The sequence below is a fragment of the Cryptotermes secundus genome, unplaced genomic scaffold, assembly GCF_002891405.2.
Source record: "Cryptotermes secundus unplaced genomic scaffold, Csec_1.0 scaffold1682, whole genome shotgun sequence".
NCBI classification, from domain to species: domain Eukaryota; kingdom Metazoa; phylum Arthropoda; class Insecta; order Blattodea; family Kalotermitidae; genus Cryptotermes; species Cryptotermes secundus.
Window position 1 is genome coordinate 148314 of NW_019739983.1, and position 22231 is coordinate 170544.

Consider the following 22231-nt stretch of genomic DNA (forward strand, 5'->3'; position numbering starts at 1 on the left):
CCGCTGCTCCTGTGATGTGTTGCCTCTGAGAGCCGCCGCGAAGGAGACTCCAAGGGTGACGATATTTGATGAGAACACCCTTCCTGTTGTGGTTTTGGGTGCTCTCTGCAATTTCTTCTTCTGCCGTTCCTCCTTCGCGTGACTGCAGCCGCAGTAGTTGGCGGGATGCGGTTTCTCTCCATCCTTCAATTTACAGTTACAGCACGCTGGAGTGGAGGCAGCGTTCTGTTTCTCGGGTCACTCTCTGTGCAGGTGGCCACCCCCGCACCACATGCAACGGGGAGGTTGCTGACAATTAGCCCAGACGTGACCAAATTGTTGGAGTTGTGACACTGCGTAAGGCCACTCTGTGCTCTATAAGCCTCGACCCGGATGAAAATATGGCAAAGGGTTTGTAGTTTGAATATTTCTTGTGATTTTGCCGTCCTGGGTAAGGTGATAAGGAAGAGGGGAAGGTTTCTGGTTATCCTTTCTTCATAAGGCGACCCTCGGGTGATTGCCATCTGCTTGACGCTAACCACATCAAATCCCACGGTCACCAATCCATCAGAAATATCCTCTGCCGGGGTATTGAGAGGGAGGTGACGGATGAAAGCCTTGGTGGGTTTTCCTGACTTGGGAAAGAAGGTAAAATAGGAAAGTTTGTTGTTGGATAGATGGGACTTGACGGCTTCGAAATCCGCCATGCTTTTAGTGATGACTCTGGTCCCGCTTTTGGTATTACGGAACTCAAAGTCACATTTGACCACATTTTTAAGTTATTTTTGCATCTGAATGAGGTTCACTGTGGATATTAGAATTATTGGGGGAGCCCGCCTGCTTTACCTGAGGTTCCCCCCTCCAGCGTAGTGGCTTCTGCACCAGAAGTGTCCGTTTCCATCGTTGCCTCCCTGAGGGGGGCGAAGTAGTTTTTGGTGGCAACCTCTGTTCTGGTGTTACTTTCGACTGCTGCCGTTGGTTTTTTGGGGGTCGATGCGGTTTCAGCGGTACTTTGTCGTTTCCGCCTCCAGACTTCTTTGAAGCCTTCCTCCCGGACTGGAATATTTGTGCTTGATGCGCTGGCCTTTCAGCTCATTCAGCGTGACTGTATAGTTCCCGTAGAGCGCACTGAACAGCGTCTTGCCGGAGAGGGCCTTACAGTAATTTATCCTAATGTCGTTGGCGGCGCTGAATATTGCCGCCCACTCTTCACTTCCTCCAATCGCAGCAGTTGTGAAGCCGGCCACCTACTCAATGCTGCACAAGATGTCGAATAAGCGCCTGTATTGTGTTTCGGCATCGGGTTACTGCTGTATAATTTCTTTAAATTCGGCCTGAAGAGCGGCACGTTTTTCGGCCCAGAATGCCTGGTACCCCGGCACAGGGACGCCAGCCATCTCTGGCTCGACACTTACAGATTAAACATCCCAGTCGAGTATTGACGTATAAGACAAGATATTGAGACACAACTCACTGCCCGCGCTGAATCCATAAGCAATGTTGCCTAAGATACAACAAGAATTCAAAATCCAAATTTCACATCCAATATCGAGTTTTGTGGAACAGACAAATTCTTACTCATCGACCTTACTCCTTACTCAACGACCAATCCGACGTTCCAAGACACTCTAACCTGACCTGTAATCCCAGTCTGATCTGATAAGCAGTTCATACCTGATACTGATTTAGCGAGCTTGAGCTCCGCCTTTTATACAATGCTCGGTGGGGGGAGCGAAACTTGAATTTGAGGAGCAACAATTTGCAGAGCGCTGATTGGCTAGCGAAAATAAGGAGCAGAAATTTTGCAGTGCGTGCTGGTATAAATATGAATGAGACGTCTGGCAATGCGATAGAGGAAAGTGAGATCGTTCAGAGGTGCAATCAGTGAGATCAGAGTCTCGATCAGGAGTTTTCGATTCGGGATTGTCTGTTTGATTGGATTGAGGAGACGGTATTGGTGTCGAGCGATTACGTGGTTCATTGCTGCTGGAGAGGAGTTGTGATCACTCGCTTACCGAAGGAGATTCTTCGAGCTGTCTAGAGTGATCATAGAGTTGGAGTGTGTTCATCTGCAGCTTACTATCTGTAATAGTTAGAATAGTACAGCAAGAACTACACAGTGAGTGGTGTGTTTAGTACATCGGAGGTGGGGCCGTCCCGTCTGCAACGAACTATCAAGCAGGCGAAATGACGGAACCGACCTTGTGTGAAACGCGGTGGACATCAATCGTGTCTTCCTTTGAGAGGAACCACGAAAGTTTAAAAACTAATAACCCCGACTGCCAGGAGGAGATCGAACTGATAGGCAAAGGCTTGCAAACAATTGGGAAGCTTATCCAGACATCGCCCTCCATAAATGGAAACAGCGGAGTATGGAGCAAAATCATAACAAAATCCGAGGCTATAAGAAGAGTGCTATGTAAGCATCTCGACGGTAAGGCCCTCTTTACAGCCATGCTGTGCCTGTACGCTTACATCCACAGGGAGTTGCGAGAGTCGCCCATGCTGGAGCAGAAACAAGAATCAGCTGAGGAATTTTGAGAACAAAGAAGACGTAAACGAGACACCTCAGAGGAGCAGAATAAAAAGCCAAACCGTCACCTAGCCCAAGGGACCCAGGATAAAATCCCGGGTTGAAGTGCCAACAAAAACTTTTTTGCGCCCCTCAGGACAACAGAAATGGACGTCGCATAGGAGACATCCGACAAAGAAGAGCAACCATCTTGCAGGAGGTCACGTAGGCCTCCTCACATTTTCCTAACATCTGCAACTAACCTGATACAGTTGCAGATGAATATCAAAGGCATTGTTACTGGCAGTCTTGAGTTCTGCAGCACAAGAAGTGGGACCAGAATTGTCACAAAAGAATTGGCGGATTTTTCAGCCATAAAGAAATTTCTTGAAGACATCAATTTGGCTTACTTTTCCTACTTTCCAAAATCCGTAGAACCCATCAAAGCTGTCATCCGTCACCTCCCCCAAAATACTCCAGAGGAAGATATCTCTGACGGTCTGGTGAGTCTGGGGTTTGACGTCATTAGCATCAAACAAATGACCAGTCGTCGGACTCCTCCAGAAGGAACAAATACCATCTAACTTCCTTTGTTCCTTGTTACACTTCCTAGAACGGAGAAGTCCCAAGAACTCTTCCGACTGACCAACTTCTGCCACATTGCCATGAAGGTAAAGGCGTACAAGGCAGAAAGCTGGCTCACACAGTGCTACAACTGCCAGCAGTTCGGCCGCGTTTGGGCAGACTGAAAACAGCCCCGACGTTGTTTGTGGTGCGGAGGTGGTCACTTACACAAGGAGTGCACAGAAAAGGAGAACTCTGCCTCCACCCCAGTCTGCTGTAGCTACCGATTGGCGGAGGAAGAAAAGCCACATCCCGCCAATTATCGGGGTTGCAAACATGCCAAAGAAGAGCAACAGAGAAGGAAGGTTCAGATAACGTCCAAAACTACCGGGAGGTTGTTCTCTTCAGCCACCGTCACTCCAGGTGTCTCATTCGCGGCGGCACTCCGAGGAAGTACAGCAGAGCAGCATCAGCGCCCTCAGGAAATCCATGTTCCTGTGGCTCCAGCCAAAACAAAGAAGTAGATTGTACCGGCCCCTGCACTGCAGAAAGAAACATGTCAGTCAGTTCAGGCTACTAATGTAAACGGCCAGTCTCTTGACAATATGTTGAGAGTAGTGACTATAGTACAGCAGATTATGACAGCGATCCGTGGTGCAGTGTCCGAAGAGGACAAAATAATGGCCATAACTAAAATTGTTCTCAACTTAATGAAACAAAATGCCCACTTGAGTTCATAGGCCATGCAAAGTCATAGCATTTAATGCGAACGGCATTGGGAGGCAGCGTTATGAGCTCAGTAAACAGCTGCAAGACCTACACGTAGATGTGGCTCTGTTTTCAGAGACACGTCTGAAACCTCATGAGAGGTACTCTATTCCAAATTACCACTTTTATAGAATCGACCGCCACTCGGGCAGAAATGGCGGAACTGCCGTTGCAGTAAGAAAAGACATTCCCCATAACCATGTAGACCTACCACCCCTTGTTTCAGTAGAAGCGACAGGGGTCTGCATACCAATTGGTAATAGCGAAGTGCTGCTCGCAGCTGGTTGTAAATCTCCAGGCACAGCCTGGAGTGATGCTGACATCACTGAGCTCTTAAGCTTCAGACGCAATTCTATTTTGGCAGGTGATTTGAATGCTAAAAACCCATTTTGGAATAGCAGAGGTCAAACACCTCAGGCTTGAAACTCGTTGATATATTTGATAGGAGTGATTTCGAAATTTCAGCACGACAGTGCCCAACTCATTATTCCCCTGCGGGAAATGGTGACGTGTTAGACATTGTGGTTCACCAAAATATCAGAGTGTCAGAGGACATCGTCTCTGATATTTTCGATTCAGATCACCTACCAATAGTATTTCACATACTGGATCACGTTAAAATTAGGAATCTTTCGGAACCCATTGAAAAATTTACAGATTGGGAGCGGTTTCAAAGCCTCGCTTCTGAATTAATATCACCTAAACTAGAAATTAATTCGGGGGTAGAAGCCGATAAGGCGGCACGCGACTTTGCAGCCTCTTTTGCTTCGGCATATAGGCTGTCAACATATAAAGTTACACTTTCGGACATAAACAACGATCTTCCTGGTCTAGATCATTTGATAAAATATAAACAGAGGCTACGAAAACTGTGGCAAGAAACCAGGGATCCAGCGTGTAAAACGGCAGTGAATTGGGTCACCAAATCAATCAGGCGAATGACTCGTAAAAGGGCTCTTGAACGGTGGGAAACAAAAATAGGTAACGCTGAAGTCACACCTCAGAGTATATGGCCCATTGCGAAATCTCTCCTCAAGAAAGACGGACCAAGGGAACCAACTGCTATTCATTGTCCTTCAGGCCTTATATTTGACCCTTTCGAAAAAGCCAACGCAATTGCTGAGTGTTTGGAAATTCTGTTCATGCTGCACGATCTGTGCGACGATAACCATGAACGGCGGGGGGAGGCTAGAGTTCAAGCTCTGCTCGAAACCGTAGACGAAAACCACCCTCTAAGGATCACACCATGTGACGTTCAGAAATTAATAAAATCCCTGAAATTAAAAGAGGCCTGTGGAATTGACGGCATTCCAAATGAATACTTCAGGCACCTTCCAAGGCGACCATTGTTTCACCTAACTCATCTGTTCAATCATTGTTTTCGACTTTCTCACTTTCCAAATACTTGGAAGGAAGAAAAAGAAATAACTTTGCTTAAACATACTGACTGACCGTCAGTCGCAATGTGACTCTAACTTTGACTTATAAGTTTACTGTAACAATTGTAAACGACAGACCTATCTTCACGTCAGAGGATTTTACATAAATACTATAACCACAGGTGTTAATTTGGAAAATAGAATTACTGGTCGTGATTCTCAAGGGGCTTGTTACCAAAAAGAGCCGTTGGAGGTGAACCGCTAGTCATGAAGTGACTCTGATTCTGGCTCTGACACAGGTGGTCCGGTGGTTCGGGTTAGCTCTTTCTAAGGAATATAGCAAAGCAGTTATCTCCGCCATCACCTTAGGACTGAACAAGTCCAGTTTCCGGAATGTTGTATTCACTTTTTTAGGCAGCGAAAAATGGACAACATGCGTAAACCCCGTTATTTATGTGTCACACACTTCCAAGTAAACACGGTTAAATCGTAAGAAATGTACAAAATAAAGAGAAATATAGCTAAGAAGAATGCAACGAAAATGAGACATATTTGTTGGTCAAACAAACATTGGCATTCGTGTAAGACGGGTTCTAGCCTATAAGGTGAATCGCTAAACACAACTGTTACAGGTTAGGAGCAACGGATAATGTGCCACAAAAGTGTATGGCAACCTCTCTCAACCTTTTTAACTGGGAGGAACCCTTGAACTAATTGCCAAGTCTAAGGGAACGCATGCATAAATGTTACTATCAAGGTAGACTCCGAAATTAATGTAAATAAAGGTTGAAATTTATCTCAATTAGTGTTATATACAACATTAAAAATTGCTGACAATGTTGAATAATAATGTAACTGAAAACCACGGGATAAATTAAAACAATATGAAGAAACTTATTGTATGGTATTGTATTTCCTTGTGTGTGGATGTTATCCTCATCCACACACAAGAGCAAGTGGATGGACAAATGTACACGCCCCTAGTAGAGGCGCAAAAAAGAATTTTACGGAATTTTAACGGAGAAATATTAATGAATCCAATATAAAGTAAATTAAATCCTACGGTGTTTTAATTAATGTTAATTAAATTACCGATTACACAATAACATCCAACATTTTAAATCATCAAATATCGTAGTTATATGTAATGTGAAGAAGTGGACACTGTATACAGAGGAACAATTTTGGCATAGCTGAGAAATATGATGAAGGCCGTTTCAGGCCGAAACCTGTTGTGAAGGGAAGGAGTGATAGAAACAGTTGCATTATTGACGGAATTGTATTGTGTAAGAGATATATTAATGCAACAATTTCCTTAAAGACAATATTGAAAAAGGGATTTATTCTTTAATTGGAGGTTGTTTTCCCTAGGTGTATCTGATGTGGGTTGACAATTTTTTGCTTACTTTCTGGATTTGTGTGATTGTCATTCTTCTTCAATGATATGGAGATGCGGTCAGTAGAGCCAAGGATGTATGTATGATAAGTGTACTGCGTGATCTCTTACTTTGTGTTTGTTGGCGGATCTGCTTCTATCGTTCTCCGAAAATTGTGATCACGATAAATTTGTTCAATAATTCTTTTCCTAAGCACACGTTCACGGAAATATTTTCCATCCAATCTTCTCCGTACTTGCTGAAACCATTCCGCCAAGTTCTTGTCCGAAGCACTTGGTCGTTGAAGCATTTTTCACCTCTTCCTTCGGGATACATTGTCCCCAAAATAAAATATTTTCAAGTATGCTGAAACTTAGAAAACCTTTTGACAATATTTTTTTCACTACCCAATTTGTGGGTGGTTTTCTTGCCGACCGACCGACAGATCACAGTCGTGAGGCAGAAGAATACAGTCATTAGTCCTGCTGGACATGGAACCAAGAATATCTGTGCTAGCGAGGACCATCCGCAATCTATCCAACACGACCAACACATGGTGGTGTAGTCGCATGACTCCCGTTGTCGTGAGAGAGAAGAAAATGGTCATGATTATCGCGGGACCCGGAACCAAGAATGTCTATGCTGGCGAAACCAGCAGTGATTTTCCAGGCCGACAGACCGAATATGTCGAGGCTACTTCCAGAGCAGTGAAACAAAAAACGTGGTCTAATACCTCGGGAACCGGAGCTAAGAATTACTATATTGGCAAGTTCAAATAGCAATTATTTCGGCCTGGGGCAAAAACGTTTGGAGTAGATATAACATTCCCACAGTCGTGACACAGAAAATGAAGACACTCGGAACCCGGAACCCGGAACCAAGAATGGCTGGCCAGTTTATCATACTGGCCGACCAAACACATTTACCTCGAAGGAGAAGGATTTTTAACATTCTACGTGGCGTTTCCCAGAAAGCTGTAGTGACATATTAAAATCAAACAGCGAAATCAAAAGAATGGAATTTATTATTCTGTTCAACGAAAACTTAACATAACTATCCGAACATGTACAATGTCAATGAGAGGTGGCGCGAAAATATGAACGTACCCGAAAGTGAAATGTGCTGAGACAAGAATAAACACGGATTACTATCATAAGCATAAACAAATTTATCTACACCTCATATAATGAACACTACAAATCTTGTTAAGTGATACGCACTTAAAACGACGCAGGCTGAATCCCATGCCTGAGTTGATTCATTTTCCAACGCTATCCCATCTCACCCAAATGAGGATAGATAGAGTATTTTTTTTTACTTAATGCCAAGAACTATGTAAGGATTTCCTTTCTGTACACATTACTAATAATTCCAGCTCATGCTTTGTCGTATAAGTAGAATTTCCCGGCGATGTACTAGGTCTCCCAGGAAGAATCTGCATTTTTGAGTAGCACCTGAGTTGACACCATAAATGTAGTATGAATACCTCTGAGAGAAGTTTAAAATAGATGCTGATTATTTTATTGTAATGCCATAATTTGTTCAGCCGATTACAGTGGCCGCGCGGTCTAAAGCATGAACTGTCTTCGCTCCCTCGAACGCTGGGATCGTGGCTTCGAATCCCACTTAAGGCTTGAATGTTTGTATTGCTTGCATTTATTCTGAGTTTGTGTTGTGCTGTGTTTAGGTAGAGGCCTTGCGGCGGGCTGATCCCCCATCCAAGGAGTCCTACCGACTGTGTACAGGATGAAGAAACTAAAAAAGCGGCCAAGACCCAAAAATGGCCGTAGAATGATAATAATAATAATAATAATAATAATAATAATAATAATAATAATAATAATTTGTTCAAATGTGGCTAGTAGCAATGCAATCCTGTTGTAAGCCAAACAAGCTTCAAGCCAGAAACAACTGCCAAGGATCAGAGGTATTAAGATATACATTTTCAAGAATTTGAATGAATTTCACTGCAATTAATTAATTCGTTACCATGTCACGAAAACGTATGGGGGAGTGGAGATCTAGCCCTCCCATTATTATTCTCGGCGACAGATAGAGGTAGAGCCGATAAGGACGCTGTGGAGCAGAAACAATTTGTCTCTACCTGGGGTCGAAGCCCGGCCGTCCAGACCGGTCCAGACCGTAACCCATCGCAATACTGATAGATATACGGGCCGATACCGCTGGTACCACTTCCCTAATGTCAATGCGAAATTTCCGGTTGGTGCATATGACTATACAAAATCGGTGCAGTATATTGTTCGGTCCTTCTACACACTTCCATGGTCACTGCCTTCTATATATAGATCTCCTCATTGCTCCATCCTCCGTCAGGAACGTCAGGAACGATTGGGAGGCCTGGTAACCGTAGGAAGCCATCATGTTTAATAATAAAAGCGGGTATAAGCCTGAAAAGCATGTAAGATCATGAGATTACAGTAATATAGTCTGTTATTTGCACTTGATTCAGAAATGTGAAGGTAAGATCGAGATAAATTGCAATAGGTTTTTTTTTGGCTGTAAGAATCATCACGTGTCAACTGACGTGATGTCAGCGATGGAGTGTTTCCGCATTAATAACGTCTCGGGAAGACCCTGTCACCGAGATCATATAAATAGGATGTCTTAGTTTTAAAGTGGAATGAAGGAAACAGTATTCGCAAATGATAATGATTTTAAAAATTTTATGGTTCCGTGAATTTGTTACGCTCAGTTTATTCTGACTTACACCTACTTTCAAGGATTTTGTACTTAGATTTGCGGCCCCCCTTACAATTCATTTTATTGTACCTTGCTGCTTTTATGTTACATGCGAGGATTGAACATTTAATTATTTAATATTATACAGGGAAATGGAGAAACAACGAACATAACGGCTGTGAAACTATAGACTCCAGAATACACCACTCGGTAAATAATCCTGGATTTTGGGATTTGGCAAAGTGTCAGATTTCATTATTTACTTTCACATAATTGGTTGTGAATTATATATAGCTAGAACAGGTAAGTTACTGTAATTAAGTTCTGTCATGTAGGATATTAAAGTTTGTTACACTTGTATGATCTGTTGTTTGTTTCATGCAGTAGTACATCAGTTATGATGCATGATCTTGAGGTTTTTCAAAGTAATGATGGAAGTTCAGTTTATTAACTGGTTGTTGATTGTGTCTGTCTTTGTTACCTATGGTAAAGAAAGATTATTGCCTTCAGGAATGTTATTTCCCTTGACAGCAACAAACTTCATAGTCATCACTGCTGAGAATCTCAAATCTAACAAGCGAGCTAAATGTGTGTACTGCATTGGAAGGATGGGCACTGTTCGTTCCTGATATAAAAATGTGTCCTTATATATTGATCCAAGAATAAGGGTATAGTGAGTGAATCCTGTGTTTAATGTGGGACAGAGCTGCAACATAACATTGAGTATCACTATGATATTTGTGATTTTCATGGCTGTGAATATTTATATTATGATCATCTTTTTATGACTTGATGTAGTCATGTAGGTGGGTATTAATGTTTAAGAGGAACATGATGCTTCAATCATCAATCCAGTCCAGTGCTTTACAGGCCACTATGGCCGAAGGCCTACCAAATACCTTACCTCGAGTTGTCACAATTTCAAACCTTTGAGCTTCAGTTTCAACATTGTGACAGATTGTGCTTATCATCTCTAGCCTTCTTATCTGTTTCTATGCCTTTGGATTGGTTATTTGCCATACATTTCTTCATGAAACATGTCTCTGAGGATGTTATGATCACTGTAGTTTTACTAATTGGCAAATATAGACAAAGCTGAGTTATTATACATTCGACAGGGTTTATGATTTTTTGAATTATGGAGTTGTTCTTCTTTATTATAAGTCCTAGGATTCTTTTGAAAATCTTACATTTCAAAACTTTAATGATAATTTCTTATTTTGATGAATGCTTACACATTGCACAACAATAACATAATATTTTATGGGTTATTGTTTTATACATTTGGTTGAGGCACAATGCTACAAGCTGGAAGGTCGCGGGTTGAAGTCCCAATGAGGTCATTGAATTTTTTTCAATTGACCTAATCCTTCCGGCCTCACTATGGCCCTGGGGTCATCTTAGCCAGCTTGTGGTGCCCACTTGCTTTTGTCATTACACTTGTTTTACATTCATTAATTTCTAACTCTGTGTCTTTGACCACAGATTCTGTTTGTATATAAATTCATTAACCAGTAAGAAGGCTCTCACCATAATGTCATCAGTATATGCTGGAGTCTGGGCAGACATATGAAGTAGAGTTCCATTAATGTCTGCATGAAGTTTCCTTGGTATATATTCTGAAACTATATGAAGTAACATCACAGCTAGTCTGTCTTCTTGTTCTGAGACCTTGATTGATTAAAACTGCATCTGTGAGTACCATTTTCACACTTGTGATTCAGACTCATTCATTGTCATTCTAGTTGTTCCCATCTTCAGGGTATTCTGAAATGTTGGTACCCACCTACCAGACTACACAGTATTATATCCCAGAAAACTACAATATTAGTGATCATTAATTAAAATTTTTTTTTGCTTACAGCATGTGTTGTGTAATGTAAACCAACCAGATATATTTGTGGAGTAATGTTTTACTGAGTATAATAGTCTATACATCTAGTATAAAAATGGACGGTGTCGAAGATGAAGATCGCAAGCGTCGTCTGCGACAGTTAGAAGAGACTATACAAGATCCACGTAGTATTGCAAATGTGGATTGCCTTTTGGTAAGTTTAAGAATGTATAGATGTGTGGTCACAATATTTGCAGAGTAATGATATACTTGCTTGCATATGACAGCTGCATTATTTATTTTCAGGACACAGTTCAGGCATTGGTAGCTGACTGTGACCATCCCTCCGTGAAACGTATGAAGAATGTTGAAGCTTACATGAATAGATGTGAGTATTAGCATGAGCCTAACCAGAAATTGAACAACTTTACGAAACAGACCTTTTACATTGTCTGGTTAAAATATCTGTCAGGGTTCGTCATGTCTGAGTAGGCAGTTCTGCTGAATGAAAGTCATATATTCAACAAGATATCCGGTATGGTTTTCTAAGGGTAATTGTTTATAGACTGCACAATTGAACACCAGTCTTCACAAAATAGTGTATTTCTATCTCTAAATAATGGTGATTCACTCTCAAAGATACCGTAAACAGAACTGAACTGTTTCTATATTCAGTCTTTATTTACAGTTACTGAAACATAAGCCGTGGGTCCCGTGTCGTAGCTTTACGGCACGTAAAAGAACCTCATATCTCCAAAGGAGGTCACTGAGCCAAATTACAGACGTTTCCCGCCCAACAGCAGTCTCTAATACCTCTTGTATATGGGGGAAACATTATAGATACCTCTCAGCTAGTAGAGCCGGTCTCGCTGGCTGGGCAGGACTGATGGTAAGCACCAGTACTGGTAGGATATAGAGACTGGTAGAAATTATAGAGGGAAGCACAGTGGACCAATACAGGTCTAAGTGCATGGGGAAACCCACCCTCTCCAATAACTAACTAACTAACTAAGGCCCAAGTGCCTGAATTTTGGTTTTGGTTATGGTTATTAATCCAAATTTTAATATATGTCACCTGAGAGAAGTGGTCAAGTAAATTCATATTATGAAGTTACACCCCAGAAAAATATGTTTTGATGACTAATGGGAGAGAACTGATTTAACGCTGCTTGAAGAAAATAAGGAATTTGTTAGCAGTGTTTGCGAAGTACATGCTGTTTTGACATTTTGGGAGCAGACTGATGTAACTGCATAGAACTGTGTTTTGAGATATGAAGGATTAAAAGTTTGTAGTTGTTTAACTATTACTTTCCTGTAATATTCTGTTTTAAATCCTGTTATTATATTCATTGATCCAGTTATATGTCATTCAGCAATGAATTTTAAAACCCCTTTTTTATCAATGTAGAAACATTTAAAAATGGTCTGTATGAATATGTTTCTGTAATACCAGTTTAGTATTAATATGCTCGTCTACAATAAATTTAATATTTGAACAGTAATCAAGATACATAATACATAGAATAAGTAGCTGATCTGCTTGGCATGCCTGGGCATTGTTCACATGCATAATTAAGAAGTATAATACTCTGTAAAGTTATGATGTACTTAACTTTTAACGTATGGACTTTTAAATTGCCGGGAGCCCTCTGCAGCCGGTACATATTTTCCGTTCTATGCAATGTGGAAATACGAACTAAAACCAGTCTGAAAGACAATAAAATTTTCTACATATACTCAAAAAAGCAATATTTACAAACGAAAATTAAATGTGATTATTTTGTCATGAAATGCAGAATATAATCTTTATTACATATGTTATGAAATTCCAAACGACTTACCCGTTGTTTTTTCTTCAACCTTCAATAATGGTGATATTGTAAATATAGTCACACTATATACAATAATATTTTGTTCAGACTGTACATGAGTTTGAACTGCATCTCTTCACAGTTTACGATACAATCTGACATGCATGGCACTTCTCGAAGCAGTCCCCCCCACAGAGCGACACCACCATTTTTACAATAGAAGAGCGTGCTCCTGCTTTTCTTATTTAGCGAAACACACAACATCTTTGTTTCCTTTTGGTTGGCCAGTGTTGTGAATGTTTCACCTCCAGTCAACTCAGTTGGGCCCCCTGATAACTTTGGCCTCCCCCCGAGAAACGCCGCTGACAGTGATATTCGGCTTGTGCAATTGAAGAATCATATTGGGGGAGGGGGGTTTCTAGCAGAATTGAATAAATTATGTTGATTGACAAAGCGACACTCTTGCCTATTAGTAATACTCGCAAAATATTGATGCAAACTAATTATAATACTAGTCGGAAAGATTGCCAGTCCGACACTGATACCGAAAGTCCCAGTTGCGAAGATGCCTTTTACTCACAAAGTAATACTGGCTGAGTGGGTTTATACCTCATCCAAGACACAAAATAAAAATGATTTAAAGAAATATATGACAGTCTGTCACTGACTTTATAACTGATAAAGAAGTATTAGACAATCTGACATTGACTTCCTAACTGATAATTCATCACAGAAAACCAATCCTTGAATGCGTTACACTTCCTTGAAGGCCCTGGAAGCACTCTTCTGCAAGCACCGATGAATATTTCCTCATCACATCTCGAAACAAAGCTGGGCTATATTTGGCTGACCAGGTCATAAACAGTCTAAACATAAATAGTATCGAAACCAGTACCATGATAAACGATTTTATTGTTTAGAGCTAAGGAATGAACCACTGACATGACCTCGCATAGGTTTGTTTTGGTTTCAAACCCAAGGTCAAACTGTCAGCACTCCCAAAGGGAGCAGGAGTACTGCGTTAGATATATATAACATTCGGCGAACTCAGGGTGATGCTTGTGTCATATATATCTAACATTTGGCCGTTAAAGGTTAATATGAATTAAAAGAATTGAAAAAAAAAACTAATTCATTATAGTCATAAGCAATGTAATTGTACGTAGGATTTGAAGTTCTCAGCAGCAGTGGTTATGAAGATTTATATCTTATGGCATATAATGCTGTGTGGTCAGTTTGAAGTGGTGGCCGGGATATTGCAGTCAGTATAGTGACTGGCTACAGGCTGGACAGCTGAGGAGTCAGAGTTCAAGTCCTGCTAGGGGCAAAATTTTTCTCCTTTCTGTATCATTCAGACTGGCTCTGGGACCCACCGAGCCTTCTTTCCAGTGGGTACAAGGGGTTCTTTCCCCAGGGGGTAGAACGGCCTGGGCTTGAAGCAGACTACTCAACCTCAACTAGTGCCAAGGCCAAGAGTACATGGATCTATATGTACTCTCTCCCATATGTCTTCATGGCATAGTGCTTATTTAAGTACAGGGATGACTTTATCTTTACCTTTCAGTCAGTTGAAAGTCAGCTGATGTTTCAGAGGAACATGTCACTTCTATCTTCAGGGTTGAAGAATAAACCAGGCAAGGAACCAGTGTGAAGCAGGTAGCAATCAGGCAATATGTTCCTCCAAAACATTGATTGACTTTCACCTGACTGCATGGCTTTATAGCCCACAAGAATGTAATGGTATCCCATATGTCTAGTTGAAAAATCTGAGTACAGTGCTGTCAACCTCACACTTTAGTGACTACCAGTTTTCATTCAGTAATTATTCTGATGCTGAATAATAATATTTTGTTTCTCCTCAACCACTGGTTGTATTTAAATTGTGTTTCTTTTTGGAAACTTGAAAATTAAATGTCTCAGAAATTACAAATACTTTCTCAGCTGACTAAATAGAGTTCACCCAACTGAGAAAAGATGCAATTGATAGTGAACTGTGCTTTATGTGATGAACAGATGAGCAGAGAGACTATCAGCTTCATTACTGCACAGTTAATATGTATCAGTTCTCCTTGAATCAAGGTAGTGAAATATACCTACCTAGCTACGTACCTACTACTTGGCACTGCAGGCCTGGGTGAGCCTTGGCCTCTACAACCATTCTCCACAACCAGTGCGTGCTGCCATAGGAATGGACCCACACATGATGACCTGAGGCTGGTTGTTAGGTTTCTGAACAAAATTCTTTTTACAGGATGAGATTGTTAGCCTCATGCCCAACCCCCAGTCTGGAGGACCAGGGTATCCCTCATAGTCTGACTCTACCCTTTGACCTTTCCAGCATGGGTGATCCTACCGATAGTTAAACTACCGCCTACATAGCTCTCCAGGTCGCAGAGTCACGCAAGCCCCACCACCACGACAAGGTGGTGACATGTTGGGGGGGGGTGAAATTAACACTCAAAGAAAAACATCTTTCTGCATGATACTTATGGGAGAAGTCCTATAAAACACAAAAGAAGTATCATGATGTTCACGTTTTAGTTTCATCACTGATTTTTAAATTGAACAAACTATGTTCAGTTTGTTCTTTTCTTAGACAAGAAATACACTAGCCAGGATGCTGTGCTAACTGAGGAAAAACTTGAAAATATTGGTGTCAGATTAGAGCATTCATTTTGGAAATCCCTGACATTATAGGTCTGTATGCACAATTTTCAACAGCAGTAGCACAGAAAGCAGCTAAATGTTATGTGTACAGCCATATAAAATTAAGACAGTTTCAAGTAATGGAGAAAGGTGACTGGATGAGAACACATATTTTTAACTGATGTATGCCAGCAGTACATGGCAGTCTCCTTGATCAAAACTTACATTTTTTTACAGATGAAGCTTGGTTGCATCTGAGTTGATATATTAACTGAGAACAATAGGTATGGGAGTAATGTTAATCTGAGTCAAACTTTTGAAGTACCCCATCATGATCAGGAGATTAGTGTATGGTGTACCATCACTGCTACATGAATAGTGGGATCCATATTTTGAACCTGGAGCACTATGTTAATGACATTCTTTGATTTTTTTTTTGAGGATTATGTTTCCATGAAGTAACTGTTAGCTGTAAAAATGGTACACAAAACCCAATCGCATTACAGTGCCAACTTGATAAATTACAGATGTTTTAAACAACAGTTACATGCACACAGTATCTTAATAAGAACAAGAAGCCCTGAGAAGAACTGACCTACTTTCCTTTGACATGACCCAGATCACACAGAAAATGTGTTCAACAATTCTTCTGTTGTGTGTGTGAATTTATTGCCTCAGGAACATGTTTACTGAGCTGTTGTATAGCAACTGGGCCATTGCATAGCAATGAGACACATGAGGAAAGTAGGCTACCAACAGAGGAACTATTGGAAGCAGTATTTTCTCTGGCTTCTCCCTGAAGTTATATAAAAGAGGACAAATCTCTGCTCAGGAGCACGATTAGCAGTCATCTGCAGCACACAGAAACCCAGGAGTTATAAAACCTAATTACTGAACCATTGCCTGGCAGTGGCTGTCTATAGCATTTATCTGACTGCACTACTCTCGTTTTCACTCATCATGTCACATCACATATGTTTATATGGTATTTTGATGCCATTATTCCGGCTTTTAGGAGTTTGGGGAAGATACACAAACACACAGACTGCAAGGTGATCTTGTAAGCCTCTTGTTATCTTTACAAATAAGGAAAGTAGGCCAAAAATTAAAGTGCTTTAGTTTGAGAAATACACTGTTGAAAGTCATATTTGAAGATCTGGAGAACATAGCTGTTGTAAATATAATAGGTCATTGGAAAGGGCATTTCATTAGTGTTGAAGTCAGCATAAAGTGAGCTTTGTGCACAAAAAATTATTTTTTTCAACAGCTGTGTCCAAAATCTAGTTGTTATAAAACAATAAAATTTGGCAAGACTACTCGCCTTCATTGGGAGTGCAGTCTCACAAAAATCATTCAATTGTGAAGGTGTCAGGTGTCTGTTAATTTGACATGGCATGACCTTTCTGTTGAGTATTCCACTTGTGTATGCTCTGTAAGTGTACTTTCACAATCCTGTTCTGACAGTTATATGCACAGTAAATTTTCACTGTTCTGATTAATTTTAGGAATAACAGTAATACTGTGTGGTATGTATAACTTCTGGTTTTAATTACATTCCTCTAGAGATATGATGCTTGAAATAACTTTGTTATACATTTCTGGAATATGTTATGTAAAAGAATTTATCTGATTTTTCAGATGACAAAGTAGCTGCATCTGTTTGTAAACTTCGTATGAAAATGGATGACTTCTCACTTATTAAGGTCATTGGAAGAGGTGCTTTTGGTGAAGTGCAGTTGGTAAGATATGACTTGCTGTGTTCACTATTTGTTAGTGCTTGATAGGCAGGAGTACGTTGTGCATTTAAGTTCTAAGGTCTCCGATTTTTTCTCACACAATAATCATACAAAAAATTTGAAACTTCTGTCACTTTTCAACGAAATCTCCCTGCAGCCGGACACATTTTTCAGAACATGGACGCCATGATTCCATGGCCGCTGCGAACGCTTCTGTAGGAGTTTGTTTCGACCACTGGAAAATCGCTGATGCAATAGCAGCACAACTGGTGAATGTGCGACCACGGAGAGTGTCTTTCATCTTTGGGAAAAGCCAAAAACCGCTAAGAGCCAGGCCAGGTGAGTAGGGAGAATGAGAAACCACTTCAAGGTTGTTCTCACAAAGAAATTGCTGCATCGCATACGCCCGATGCTCTGGTGCATTGTCCTGGTGAAAGAGCACACGTGCAGCCTTTTCCGGCCGTTTTTCTTGCAGTGCTGGAAGGAGCTTCTTCTTCAAAACATCTTGGTAGGATGCACCTGTCACCATAGTGCCCTTTGGAATGCAATGAGTAAGGATTATGCCATCGCTGTCCCAAAACATGGCGACCATCATTTCAGCACTGGCGCTTACCCGAAATTTTTTGGTGTATGGTGAGTCTGTGTGCGTCCATTGAGCTGACTGGCGATTCATTTCAGGATTGAAAAACGGCATCCATGTCTCATCCATTGTCACAACTGATGAAAAGAAAGTCCCATTCATGCCTTCATGACGTGTCAACATCGCCTGGCAAATTGCCATGCGCGCAGCCTTGTGGTCGTCCGCCAGAATTCGTGGCATCCACCTGGAGGACACTTTCTGCATTCGCAGGTCTTCATGCAGGATTGTGTGCACAGATCCCACGTAAATGCCAACTTTGGAGGCATTGTTTTCCACACTCAATCGGCGATCCTCCAAAACAACTTTCTCAGCTCGCTCGACCATGTTGTCAGACCGGCTGGTGCGGGGCCAAGATCGTTTTTGGTTCATTGTCACACGACGTTCGGCCTTCTTTGAACTGTCGCACCCATGAACGCACATTTTTCACATTCATGACACCATCACCACATGTCTCACTCAACTGGCGATGAATTTCAATGTGTGTCCACGCAAGTGGAGAAAACGAATGATTACTTGCTGTTCTTGTAACGAAAATGTCACCATTTTAGGTATCAAACACACTCCTCACACTCGCCGCCACCACTAGAGTTCTGTGTGCCGTACAGTGCTGCCATCTCTGTCACGCATTCACAAAGAGTGCACACGTATTTTAAACTAAACCACATGTGTCTATCTGCTCCCAGTCCTGAGAAAAAAGTCAGAGACCTTAGAACTTGAACGCCCCTCGTATTTAGACTTTGTGTAAGTTGAAATAGCTCAGTAAGTAAGGTGAGTGGCAGTGGGTTGGGCGACTAGAGTTTGATTCCTGCCATGGAAGGAATTTTTCTGCCATTACATGAAAACCAGCTCTGTGGCCTACCCAGCTTCTGAAGCAATGAGCACCATTTTTATTTATCGGAGGTGAAGTCGATTGAATGTGAACCATACCACTCACCTCCCCTTTTTCTTGAATGTATTGAATTTTTAGATGCATTCGCAAAAATTGTGAAAAGATCATCTAGCTTTGTGATGTCATTAGGAAACAGCTCAGTGCCCACTGGGTGGATTTCTGTGTCAGTTTCTATCATGGAATTTTACTAAAATGCATTGACATTCCATTTTGGTTAAAACTGATACAAAAACAGTTCAGTTATGGTTAAAACAGACGAAGTACTGGTCACGTTGTGAAGATCCTAATGCATTTTTGAGAGTGCCATCCTCAAGCTCATATTCAGTTGGTGAGAGCACACTGGAGTTGATGTGTGAACAAAGCTTTCGCCATGTCTGTCATTAATTTCATTCTAGTTCACAGTCTGTCAGAAGGTGGATGCCGCATTCCTACAATTTGAGCGACAGTGAATATGTATGAGATGTTTTTGCATATTGGTTTTACCAGTATTTAAATACAAATGAGAATATAAATAAAGTAATATAGCATTTTGAATCTGTAAGATGAAGAAAATAAATTGGAACAGTAAAAATTAAGTGGACAAGACATCAAGATGGGATATATGAACATGCCTGAAATATTATGTGTATTTCAGTCTTTTGGTTTTTAGGCACAGGGACAGCTGCCCCTTTGTGCTTGTCACCTTGGTTTTTTATGGAAGTCGTGTTTGGCAGATTAGCCCTTTTCACACATTTTTTTTTCTGGCTAATGTAAATGAAGCAGTGTCAGTGGACATACATGTACATCTGTAACCTAACCTAACATGTACAACTGTAGCATGAAAAGAGTTGAATTTCTATTTAATGCTACTAGAAACCGTTGACATAGAATTAAAAAAAAGGAAAGTCTTACAAGAAAAAGTTAAGTGTATGCATTCTGTGTGAAGCTTTTTTTTTATTTCTGAAGTGGAAAACAAAATTGTAATTAACTCCTTTAATATAATGTGTTGGGAGAGGGATTGTTTTTCATGTGTGTAAGTGTAATGGTTATAGCATGAAACTTTGAGGTTGTTTTCAAAGGGGTTGGCTAGGTCAGCTGTTCAGTCTGCTTGCTTTTCGTGACCTGTGTTTTCCATTTGCAAATAGTGATATTAGACATGTAAATTACTATGAGCTTTTAAACTGACAGTGTTGCTTCTATTGCAGGTTAGACATAAATCCACTCAAAAGGTGTATGCGATGAAATTACTTAGCAAGTTTGAAATGGTAAGGTATCTCCATTCTCAAATCATTGTGATTAATTTCAAAATACCTAAGAGGGGCATTCAAATGAAAATGGGTCAGAAGCCAAAACATATTAAGGAACATTTCTTACCTCGAAAACTGTTAATACATTTATCCCACTGGGAGATAAGATGGTCAGTCTCATCCTTGAAAAAGCTTGTGGGCTGTCTACGGAACAACATCTTTACCCAGCCACACACATCTTCATCCGATGCAAACCGATGTCCACTAATGTCTCTTTTCAGGGCTCCAAAAATGTGAAAATCACATGGGGAGAGATCTGGGCTCCAGGGGGGATGTTGAAGCACTTCCCAACCAAATCTCTGTAGCGTATTCCTCACAGAGTTGGCAGTGTGTGGGCGCACATTATCATAAAGAAGGATAATACTGTTTGATAGCATTCCAGGGCGTTTTGACTTTATGGCACAACTCAGTTTCTGCAAAGTGTCTTCATAGTGCTGTGCACTGATTGTGGCCCCATGCTTGAGAAATCTGACGAGCAGAGGGCCCTTGCAGTCGAAGAAGAACATTCTCATCACTTTACCGGAACTTGTGTGTATCGCTTTGGATTTATTCGGTGGTGGAGAATTCACATGTTTCCACTGTTGGCTCTGCTGTTTGCTCTCAGGTTCAAAATGGTGGCACCAAGTTTTGTCCCCAGTGGCAATATGGGACAGGAAAACATACTCTTCCTCAAGGTATCATTGGAAGTGACCCAGTGATGCAAACCATTCTCTGAGTCTTCTGTTCCTCCGTGAGTTGATGTGGAACCCATTGCACACAGATTTTGCGGTACAGCAGGTGTTTTGACACACTGGAGTTTACGGAACCGTGACTTATTCCCATCAAAAGACTAATTTCTTCCACAGTGATCCGTCGGTTTGCCCGGATATGACCATCGAAAGCAGGAATAACATCAGGAGTGATGACACGATGAGCCTGTGCTGGGCGAGCATCATCTTGCAGTGACACACGTCCCTCTCGGAATCTCTTATGCCACGCCAGCATACGCGAACATGACATGCTGTGTTCACTGTAAACAACAGACATGCAATGATGAATTTCTCCTTCAGCAGTCAAAAAGCGCACTACACTTCGCTGTTCTTCTTTACCCGCCTCCCTTACTGATGTTGGACGACCACATGTAGTGCTAACCTTACTTCCAGCAGAATAAACAAACAACTAGTGTGCAAGGGCACGTTGTCACTGCTTTCCCGAGTCCCCGCTAGATGTTTGTACCGTAAGGAAATTCCAGTGTTACCAACTTGCCTGCAATGCAAGTTATGCTTGGTGACCCATTTTCATTTGAGTGCCCCTTATACATTAATCTGTGTATAATCTTAATGAAATAATAATCTCTTTTCATTTCTTTCCTCTTTTCAAAGATCCCACCTCTCAAAAAGCTTAGAGATTGAAGTTCCACAAAATGGTAATGTTGTCTGCTGTTCAAAATGGCTGTAAAACTTGGTCTCTTGCTCTAACGGAAGGAAGCTTTGTGAGAACAGGGTGCTGAGGGAAATGATTGGATGTAAAAAAAAAAGTAATAAGGGACTGGAGGAAATTGTGTAGCAAGGAATTTAATAATTTTTTATCATCAAATACTGTTAGAGTGATTTAACCCTTTCATGCGGTTATTTAAATTCCGCTGCCGTCTCTCCGGCGGTAATATATTCAGCCGGCCATTTAAATTTTGCTCGAAAATGATTTATTCATCATTGTTCTTAAATTATATGAGATAGGAACATGAAACTTTCACTAAAATGATCTTAAAAGGTGGTTTTATAACCTTACCTTATAATATGAGCGCCCGGTATCTCGGCAATGGAAGCAGGTTGTTTAGAATTTGAGCAGTGAATAATATGCCTTGAAGCATGAAACTTTCACTAAAATGATCTTAAAAGATGGTTTTTATAACCTTACCTTATAATATGAGTGCCCAGTATCTCGGCAATGGAAGCAGTTGGTTTAGAATTTGAGCAGTGTAAGGAAGGCCGTGAAGCATTCGTCTAACCCAACGGTGCCCCACATTCACCGCTCCAATATTGTGTATCTTTTCTTTGGCTCTTTTTTTTAACCACACATCTTCTGTGCGGCCTTGCCTTCTTCCCCGTGAGGGGTATAAGTTCAAGGAATTG

At 41.1% G+C, this 22231-nt stretch overlaps 1 protein-coding gene across 6 annotated transcripts in view; it reads left to right on the forward strand.

Annotated features, from left to right (window-relative positions):
* Positions 1–8915: 8915 nt before the first annotated feature.
* LOC111872269 (rho-associated protein kinase 2) overlaps positions 8916–22231 on the forward strand; it is a 125141-nt gene continuing 111825 nt past the window's right edge. For 3 of the 6 annotated variants that reach the window (XM_023865978.2, XM_023865982.2, XM_023865980.2), the window contains exons 1-6: positions 8916–9058; positions 9427–9581; positions 11143–11326; positions 11419–11500; positions 17208–17308; positions 20019–20078. In XM_023865978.2, the coding sequence (XP_023721746.1) occupies positions 11228–11326; positions 11419–11500; positions 17208–17308; positions 20019–20078 (342 nt within the window). In that variant the 5' untranslated portion in view covers positions 8916–9058; positions 9427–9581; positions 11143–11227. Of the gene's footprint in view, positions 9059–9426; positions 9582–10949; positions 10973–11142; positions 11327–11418; positions 11501–17207; positions 17309–20018; positions 20079–22231 lie in introns of those variants that run through there. The other 3 variants (XM_033754632.1, XM_023865979.2, XM_033754633.1) reach the window with 3 other exon arrangements.